We start from the raw sequence: 10,462 nt of genomic DNA, 5'->3' as shown, positions 1-10,462 counted from the left end.
AAGTGGATGCCACTACAAACCATAAAAGAATGGAAACTGTTTTCTCAAAGTTTCTTTTTATTTCTTGTGCAGAGTTATGTAACTTGCAAAGGATCACAACTTTAAGACTACCAAAATTTGAACCCTTGACATGTTTAGCAGTCCAGCACCAGTAAGCCATTGTTATTTATAACAAAAATAAGATTAGATTATGTCCCAACTATATTCCATTATGGACGGACCCCAAATACTGTTGTATAGGTTATGTTGTAACTAACCTCCAACTCTGTCAAATTAAAGTTAGTGACCCCAATTTGGTGTTAAATTCATATTTTACTACAAGTACAGTGTTGTGTTGAGCAAAGACAGTAAACTCAAATATAGTAATTTTCTCCTCCAATGCAAAGATATCGCAAGACCTAGAGAGAGACATCAAGAAACAGACCTGAGTTGTATCTTGACAGAGACGTGTTTCTTATCTGAACCACACAACACAAATCAGATTCTCACAATTCTAAAGCCTGTTATTGTTTGGCAAATAGCAGTTCGACCCTTCAGCAACAATACACCTTAAAAAGAGGACCTAACATAATGATTCTGTACTCCCATTCACAAATACATAGGAACAACAGGAATAAGTGGATCATCTTGGAAATGGTTTCATTTGAGAAGTTTTTTTTTTAAATTTATTGTTAAGGCATCATCAGACAAGGACAGGTGGCTTTCATGACCATTTATAGGGACTGAGAGTCTGGTGAGAGGAAAAGAAGTTATTCTCACATCAAAAACCTGGCCAGAGTCTCTACTAAAGACACTCATGGCCCATGTGGTGGTAGTATTAATCAAGATATTACTAGATCAGTCTCCTTTATCAAACATACTAATGTATATTTTGATGTGATTTAACAAAGATTTTTCTTCACAATCATCATCAGCCATTTCATAGCCATTTCTCTATGCCCAGACCATCTGACATACTGCAATACAAAACGACAGCCTTCCATGCATCTCGGAGACCTTTATGCTCTCAACACAAGTAAACTGGATGAGTTTTTTGATTCAGTTACTGGTATTCCCTGGTAACCTTTACTGCATAAAGCTATGTTCGAATCATTTTTTTCATTTTTTGTTTTTGATTATTAAATGCTTTTCCCATTGTGCACTTTCATGATATGGCTTGAAAATTAAAAATTTCTTTGTATACACAGCCTATCCTTTATGAATTGAGGTCACAAAGAATATACTTACATGGATCAAACAGATTTTAACAATTTGATTGCAATATTAATATTTAAAAATAATAGCAATCTGTGTATGATACTCAATGCAGATACATCAGCGAAAGCTTAATTAACTGCAGTATTCATCTCAAGATAGCAAAACAATGTATGTCTGCAAGAAATGCTATCTCAAGACAAATAATGCAGTTAACTAAGCTTTCTGTGATGTATATGCATTATGTAAGACACACAGGTTGCTATTTTAAACTAATACTGCTTCTGTTTTAAAATAAATATTTAAGAATTGAATGAATTATTCTCTGATGGGAACAATGTTATTTGTTTTGCAACCTGTGTTGCTGCATGACACAGTAAACACATTGCCTGAAAATGGACAATTTCATAATGAAAGCATTTAAATTAAAATAATGATGAATGTTCACTGAAGAAAATGTCTTTAAACTCTGGATTAAAGATAACTCCAAGAAATTAATCAAGAATCATTTGGAAATCCAAAAACTTTAACCATGCCTGAATCTCGATCTCCTCTGTCGTGTTTGTCATCACAAGCAAATGCTAACAGATACCGTTTGGGGTGCCATGCAACTGTAAAGGTTGGTGTTTCACAAGGAATTTCAGTTACTTTTTGACCTACAAAAGAAAAAAAAATAAAGACATGAATATTTAATAATTAATTATTATTTAGAGGTGTAGGTATGGTTGGGAAGCTTGCTAATAAATGTACTAAACCAATGAGAGATGTGGCAGAGAGATGATCGTCTTAGCAAGGAATCAACAGGGATGTGACACATGTTCAAAATTAAACTGTTAATTATTGCAAATTGTTAGTGTTCAATCCTAGGTCATCTAGTTCTGATCAATGGAGGCCTACCGACCATGACCATCTTGTCTTTTTGTACATTAGGGGACTACGTTATCCATTGTAACCGTTTTCATTTAAGATCTTGAAATGTGATCAATGGCATATTTGACTGCTATTTCTAGCAACAAGAACAACAATGCAGAGATTCGTTCATAAGCAAGATAAAGGTATTTTGACCCATACGTCTTTTGAAATATGCTGCTTTTGTTTCAATTAATTTTGAAAATAACAAAGAATTTAAGAAAATAATTTTTTCATTTATTAAGTTGATGTTTGAACCATAAATTAACATAGAAATTTGATTGAAAGTGATAATTTAGGCCACTTTGAAACAAAAGCTTTATATCATAGAACTAGGGGCAGCTTCAGGTAGATTGGTCTCAAAAGAACTAGACTGTTTGACAAATGGTTAGTGAGCCGATTCTATGACTAGTTTTCATTCCAGTAATGTAAAGAGGTAATGTGAGATAAGGTTACTTACCGGTTTCAACTTCAGCAATATCAATAACCAAGTCTTCAGAAGCTGTTGCTAACATTTTACCATCATAGCTAAAACTCAGAGTCCGTACAGGCCAGTCAAGTCTTTGATAAAAGAGAAAGAAAAAAAAGCAAAACAAAAGAAATGATGGTTAGTTCCATGTCAGCAATAAGAGAATTTATGTAACAAAAGCAAAAAAACTGGCATTCCATCAGTTACAATGATGAAGGTTCCAGTTGATCCAATCAACAGAAAAGCCAGCTCATGAAATTAACATGCAAGTGGCTGAGTACTCCACAGAAATGCAGACTCATAACATTAGTTCCCAGGGAGATTCAGTGGGACACAGCATGTGGCAAGGCTGGTCCTTTTAATTGCAAGTACAACTCATTTTTGCCAACTGAGTCAATATATCTCTTGCTCAAGGGCCTAACACCCTGCCAGGTACTGAACTCATGACCTTACCATCTTGAGCTGACTACCCGAACCGTTTAGCCACATGCTTTCACATGTAAAATAAATGTCAGGGATCAACAATAGAACATCAAGTGAATTGATGTGGCAAAAGTTTAAGGGTTAGCCATGGGTACAGCCTTTCCCTCGTTAATGGACAAAAACCATTTAAAGAAAGAAAAAAACAAAAGTGTAACATAGACAAGAAAGGAATGAAAGGGGATTTGGTCTGCTTTGTTGAAAGAAATATTCTAGGAAAAGAAGGAAACGATAACTAGAAAAGGAGACCAGGTAGCACCCATTACATCCATAGTCCCCCACCCCATACGGTGAAAAGACTGAAGTGATCAATGCCGAAGTAGATTACAATGACAACTGTCACTACTACAACCACCACCACCACCACAGCATTGGTGGTGGAAAGTAAAAAAAACTGAATATCATGATATCATCATCATTTAATGTCCGTTTTCCATGCTGGCATGGACTGGACAGTTTGACAGGAGCTGGTATGGTTGGGGGTCATACCAGGCTCCAATTGTTTTTTTTTTTTGGTATGGTTTCTACAGGTGGATGACTTTCTTAATGCCGACCACTTTATAGGGTGTACTGGGAGCTTTTCATGTGACCCCAGCACCAGTGCTTTTTATATGGTACTAGCACTGGTGCCTTGAAATACAAACTCAATTTGAAATTTTACTTATAAAAATAAAAACTTAGAAACAAAAAAATGAATTTCATTTCATGCTAATTCGTTGACAATTTTACCATTTTAATGTCATTGCAATGACTCTAAATTATGAAATATCTAATTTCAAAACTACAATTAAGAACAATAATTGTCCAACTACATTACTGAATTAATTAGTAATTATTTGTATTATTGTTATTATCATTATTCCATTAAGCAAACATAATCCAATATTTTACAGAAGATAATTCTCGATCTTTTACTATGTTATCAGAATCACCTTCAGTTAAACCTTGGAAATGTATGTTCAGACAAGTTGAGTAAATTCATAAAATTCATTAATACATCATTATCATTGATCAATGTCCACTTTTCCATGCTGGCATGGGTCAAATAGAATTTGTTGAGGCAGGATTTCCATGGCTGGATGCAAGGTAACAGAAAGAGTGTCTGGCTGTAGAAAATCTGCCACAACAAACTCCAATATCCTTGCAAACATGGAAAACTGGACGTTAAAATGATGATGAATAACACTTTGAAAACCTTAATCTGTATAGCCCCGAGTGGAGGGAACAACAATACATTAGTTAAAGTTGGTTTTTATAGACACTCACCTAGCAAATGTTCGGACACACACTAACTGGTCAACGTCCCAAAGACTAACCAAAGCGTCTGCACTTCCAGTAGCAAAATATGATCCCGTGGGGTCAAACTCAATGCAAATACAATTAGCTGGGTGGGCGTTTAAGACATACTGCAATTTTAAATCAGGATAGCTGAAAAAGTAAAAGAAAAACAATTCATCACATATAAAGAAATTGAAAATATTTTGATTTTTAATAACATCTCTTTTCTACACAAGCATGGAACGGTAACATTCTGAGCTTTTGATATTGTTTACACCACATCTATACTAAAACAGAGAAAGCTGCTTATTCATTAGGTATGTAACAATTGCTAAAACTACTAAAAGAAAGCAATATTAAAAAGCTTGAACGTCAGGAAATATTTTTATAAATTTAAGGTTCTAAGAAATTTCCTATAATTTCGATTTCTGAAGTTTATTGAATTTTCTTAACTCCAAATTTTCGCAAATTATACCATAGTATCCTGAAGACTGGAAATACACACTGGACAAGGTAGTCTATTATGTAAAAAGACAAGATGGTCATGGTGGGAACACCTTTGAAAAATGGTCAAAAGATGAACTGTAGCTAAACAACAACAGCCTATTGACCAAGTCACCTGTAACTTCCATCTTTAAAACTACCAGGGCAGATATTTAAAGAATAACAATGATTACCTGAGAATGTGGATGCTTCCTTGACCACTGGTTAAGAAGAATAAATCTCCTTCATTGTTCCACGAGATTTCATTCACTTCAAACTTGAATTGCTCTTCAGCTCGAGAGCGGTGTGTACGGGCATCGATAAATGTGACGAGATCCTCTTTGTTTCCGACGGCGATAGTGCTGCCATCTGGTGACCAGCAGATGTTTATATTCTCACCTGAAACATATTTGTTATCATCTAAATAATCTGCTGCAATATTGAAAACAACACAAGAAACCTTAGTTGGCAAACGACTCCTATGAACAATTTTTCAAACGTAAAACATCTCAGGTGATGAACAGTTTATTCAATAATGAACATGCAGGCAGGTAACAGTGGTTCACAACAAACTGGGAGTATCAGCAGGAGAAAGTCAGTTGCTGTCAAGCTTCTACTCAGTGCACATCCCTGCTTGAACTCACTATGCATTCTCTTGAATTTCCTAGTTTTTGTTTGCAAACAGCCTTCAAGAACAAACTAGATTCGTGAACCAAGGTTCCACTGTATCTTACTTTTTTTTTATTTAGGTGTAGGTGTGGCTGTGTGATAAACAAGCTTGCTTCCCAACCATGTGGTTTTGGGTTCAGTCCCACTGCTTGGCACCTTGAGCAAATGCCTACTACTATAGCCCTGAACTGGCCAAAGCGCTGTGAGTGGATTTGGTAGATGGAAACTAAAAGAAGCCCAACATATATGTGCACACATGTGTGTGGCTGTGCTTGTGTGCATCCATGCAAACAAGCATCAGCATCATACATGCGATGCTGTTTGTTTCCAGTCATCCATGAAGAACATTTGGCCATGGGAAATATTCCCCTTGTTTTGAAACAGGTAAAGGTTGGTGAGAGGAAGAGCATCCAGCTGCAGAAAATCTGCCTGACCCATGCCAGCATAATGACAAATTTAACAGCTGAGACTTTGATGTAAATATGAAAGTTGACTAAGAAACTTTTAAATCAAAATCAAACATTTTAAAGCTAAGTCATTATCATCATCATTATTATTGTTATATCAGCATGGTTTCTATTAGATTTATTGAAGCAGTATTCTACAGCCAGATGCCCTAAGCCTAACAGGTAAACAACTCCGTTCCACATCTTCACATGACAAAACCACTGGGCTGCTGCACTTGTTGGTTGTGCAGGATAAACACCACCACCACTGTCAAATAGTTTCAATGGAAAGACACAGACATATGCACATGTGTGTGTGTGTGTGTGTGTGTGTGCATCAGGCTTCCTTTAGCGTTTACTCAGCTTGGTCAAGCCAAAAAAGCTTTAATAGAAGATGCTTACTCCAGAATGCTATGCAGAAAGATTGAACCCGAAATCACACGGTTGCAAAGTGAACTTCTAAACCAGACAGATATAAAATAAGTCATGCTGCATTTGATGGATGGGATATGTTTATGAACCTACCTCTGGTGTTGACGGTGGCAACAGATTTATTGATACGAGCATCCCAGATGCGAACGGTTTTATCCCCACTGGCTGTAACGAGATGGTCTGGATTACTTGGATGCCAACACAACTGATCAACGCTGTCTCCATGGCCACGGAACGTGAAGTCTTTATTCTAAAATAAATATAACAGAAAATTTACTGTGTTTGTGAACATGCACATACAGATATATAAGGTTACTGTTTCCCTGCTTTGGAATCACATGATAGCTGTAAAAGAGCATCCCTGCCACATATGTTGTTCATTTCCTATCTTCCACGAAAACATGTCTGGTCATGGGGAAATATAACCTTACTTGGAAAAGGGTGAAGGCTGGAAAGAGGAAGGACATCCAGCTATAAAAAATCTACCTCAACATATTCTGTCCAACTCGTGGCACCTTCAGAAAATGTTGTTTGCAATGTGGACCAGGCGGATCAATGCCTTCTGAGTGAGATTCATAAATTAAATCAGTGTAGGAGACTTACTATATGTGTGAATGCATGTGTATGCATAGAAGCACACATTACACTCTCAGAGAGGTTGCCAAATCAGACTGGAGTCTGGTGCAGCCTTCCTCCTTACCAGCCCTGGTCAAACCATCCAACCCATGCCAGCATGGACAACAGACATTAAATGATGATGATAACGATATAAAAGGCACCATTCGAGTGTGATCATTACCAGCTTCGCCTTACTGGCACTTGTGCCCTGTGCTAGTAGAGTATTAAGAGCACCATCTGAGCATGATCATTGCCAGAGCAGCTAACTGGCTCCATGCCGGTGGCATGTAGAGGCACCATTCGAGCAGGATCGTTGCCAGCATTGCCTTATTGGCACCTGTGCCGTTGGCATGTGTAAAAAGATTCGAGTGAGGTCGTTGCCAGTACCGCCTGACTGGACCTCAGTCAAACCGTCCAACCCATGCTAACATGGAAAGCGGACGTTAAACGATGATGATGATATATATATATAATATAATACAGTATGCCATGTAAAAAGCACCTGCGTTGGTGCCACTTAGAAAGCACCTAGTATACTCTGTGAACTGGTTGGCATTAGGAAAGGCATCCATGCCAAAAGAGAGAATTGAGAACTGGTGCCGCACTTCAGTTTGCCAGCTCCTGTCAAACTGTCCGACCCATGCCAGCATGGAAAACAGACGTATGATGATGATGATAATCACATACAGATACGAACACACATACACATACATACGTGGGTGTGTGGTTAAGAAGCTCGTTTTACAACCATGTTTTTTTCAGGTTCAGTCCTACTGGGCAACACCTTGGGTAGGTTCCAGACCGACTAAAGCCCAGTGAGTAAATTTCAGAGACGAAACTGTGTGGAAGCCCATTATGTGTGTGGCGGGGGGGGGCGTCTGTCCCCACCCTGCCACTTGACTACTGGTGTTGCTTTGTCTTTACCCCCGTAACTTAGCGGTTCGACAGAAGAGAGTTATAGAATAAGTAACAGATTTTTAAAAAAGTAAGAACTGGGGTTGATCTGTTTGACTAAAACCATTTATGCTGGTGCTGCCCCAGCGTGGCCGCAGTGTAATGAGGAAATTCTGTTACATTGTTAATAAGAGCCTCCACGAGTTATTTCCCTTCAATAAACGCCTGGCGAGGTTTATCCACGTTTTATAAGTACTACTTGAGAACAGTGGTGCTGGTGCGCGCACTCGCGTACTCACACATCCGCGCAAGCTAGTCATGACAAGTCGATCCTTACTTTGTGTTTTTGTGTTATTTTGTTTAAAAAATTATTTATTTTGTGTTTTATTTACTTTGCTAGGTAGTCGTAGGATCGACTAGTCACGACTAGCTAGCGCGGATGCGCGACTACGCGAGTGCGCGCACCGGGACCACTGTTCTCAAGTAGTACCGGTTTTATAGACAAACACACGTATGTGTGTGTTTGTGGATGTTTTATACATTATCTTCGAAATTTCTAATACTGAGTCTAAAACCAGTTAAAATAGTCGCTTTATGTTGTCTCTAACGTTCCATAATTTTTAATTGCAATTAAGCTAATGACACGGTCCACCGAATTAAATTTGTATCAACCAAAAAGATTTGCACGAAGTGTCCAGAACCAAATTATTAGACAGACGAAATGCTGCTAAGCATTTTGGTCCGGTATGTTAACGATTCGTCTGTCTTTATATTTTGAGTTCAAACTCCACCGAGGTCGACTTTGCCTCTCATCTTGTCGGGAGTCAATGAAAAACAAGTCGAGCAGTGGTGTCCCACATCAACAAATTACTGGCCTTGTGCCTAAGAACAAAAATTTACCAAAACGACTACTATTACTACTGCTACTATTTCTATTTCGAATCATTATTATTCGGTGCCACACATTACAGGACTCAAAATCATTCATTAAATTAACAATAACACGCATCTAAGAAATATCTTTGTCAGAGCCTTCACACATAATTAAGAAACCTGAATATTGTTCCGAAGATAAGCTTGTCGGACAAGCGATTCGAACTCACGACCGTCGCTTGAAACTAAAACACGGAATGGAAAGCGACACAGACACGCAAAACGATGCGCAAAGACGGTTAACTTCACTTAGACATTTATTATTTGGTGTCAAAAATTTCGTGGCACCAATTACAATTTGGTCGCTGACAAAGTTTCCCTGGATATCCTCTGTTATTGTTTAATATTGAGAAAATGAGAATCTGGAAAGAAATAAACATGCGGCGAATTGACTCGTCTGCCGGTTCGATTCCTACTTAAAGACTTATACACTTATGCTGTTTATATTTATGACAAAGCTTTAACTATGATATGTTACCATTCTATTTCACTGAAAATAAACGGTTTTATGTTTTAGGTTAACCAGAAATAAATGTTAATAGTTTTGCATGTGAAAAGGCGGCTTTAGAAATGTTGTTTGCGATTGGGAAAAATAATTGTTTAAATTAGCAAGAATTAAGAAACATTTCAAGGACTTTTGTTGGAATATCTAATATAAACAATTTTCAGTGAAATAATTATTTGTATTGCCTCAAATTACTTCAATTTTTCGAATAAACTTCCCAAACCTGAAAGCGGATCCGACATGTGACGATGGAGGAACGATTCGTATTATTCAAAGCCGGTTCTAACTTACCAAACGATCTCTGTCCAAGCTGAATATACTAACAGTCTTATCAAATGATCCCGACGCTAACTTCCGACCATCACAACTCCAGGCCACGGAGTGAACTTTGGCAGAATGAGCCAAAATGTCTTTAATTTTGTCGCAGTTCTTAAACACATCTTGAAGGTTTTCAATGTAAGCCGCCATTTTGAGAACGAGGCTAACAACGTTCAACGTCGAAGCCGGTTGGATCTTACACTAAACCATGTTCTACATAATAGCCAGTGTATAAGCACCCCCACCACATACTCTTAAACCAGAACGATAGCAGAAATGTTTTTTTAATTTACAAATTCGATTTCATTTCGTTTCATTGTATTAGATGTTTTATTTATGTTGTTGTTACTTTAGCACCTTGTGAGCAATGATAAAGGCGCTTCAACCATGGCCTTCTTCTTTATCATTCAACAATGTAAGACTACATTTATCCGTTGCCACCTTTATTTTAAAAAAAGCACTTGTTTGTGAATTGAAGATTCCATTGCTATTACTAAGAGGTTCTTTTGTTGACTCGAGTTTCAATTTGTTACAGTGACAGATTATAGTGCTGAAACTCAGTAATCACCGAACAGCCAATCATTAGACGAACCCTTCCACCTCTGCATTTTATTATTAAATCAATTTTAATTAAATTTCAGAGTAGTCTCCCCTGGCATTTTTATTCTAATTTAAAGTTTGTGGTTTTATGATTTTGTTCCCATCACTAAAATTGTAATTTTAATAAAGAATGCTAGCAGCTACTTTATTATCTAGTATATAAAAATCACAGTATGTGTGTGTATATTGACGAACGCATACATTTCCAAACTTCTCAGTCGATTTTCACCAAAC

General features: G+C 37.4%; 1 protein-coding gene across 1 annotated transcript; it reads right to left on the bottom strand.

Moving 5' to 3' along the window:
- Positions 1–622: 622 nt before the first annotated feature.
- On the bottom strand, positions 623–9,827 carry LOC115219700 (THO complex subunit 3-like). Its single transcript, XM_029789876.2, has 6 exons — positions 9,602–9,827; positions 6,454–6,610; positions 5,008–5,212; positions 4,319–4,480; positions 2,564–2,664; positions 623–1,850 (listed from the first exon to the last, which is right to left on the bottom strand). The coding sequence occupies exons 1-6, from the start codon at positions 9,776–9,778 to the stop codon at positions 1,693–1,695; spliced, it is 960 nt and encodes a 319-aa protein (XP_029645736.2). The 5' UTR covers positions 9,779–9,827; the 3' UTR covers positions 623–1,692.
- Positions 9,828–10,462: the final 635 nt, after the last annotated feature.

This window comes from Octopus sinensis, linkage group LG15, assembly GCF_006345805.1.
Source record: "Octopus sinensis linkage group LG15, ASM634580v1, whole genome shotgun sequence".
Classification (NCBI taxonomy): Eukaryota; Metazoa; Mollusca; class Cephalopoda; order Octopoda; family Octopodidae; genus Octopus; species Octopus sinensis.
Note: the sequence above shows the minus strand (reverse complement) of the source record. Positions and strands in the feature narration are given on the sequence as shown.

Coding starts and splice junctions, on each gene's coding strand:
- LOC115219700 (XM_029789876.2), bottom strand. CDS start 9,778: ATGGCGGCTTACATTGAAAACCTTCAAGATGTGTTTAAGAACTGCGAC. Junction 2,665..4,318: donor TGTGTCCGAACATTTGCTAG/GTGAGTGTCTAT, acceptor CTTTTATCAAAG/ACTTGACTGGCCTGTACGGA. Junction 1,851..2,563: donor TATTGCTGAAGTTGAAACCG/GTAAGTAACCTT, acceptor TTTCTTTTGTAG/GTCAAAAAGTAACTGAAATT.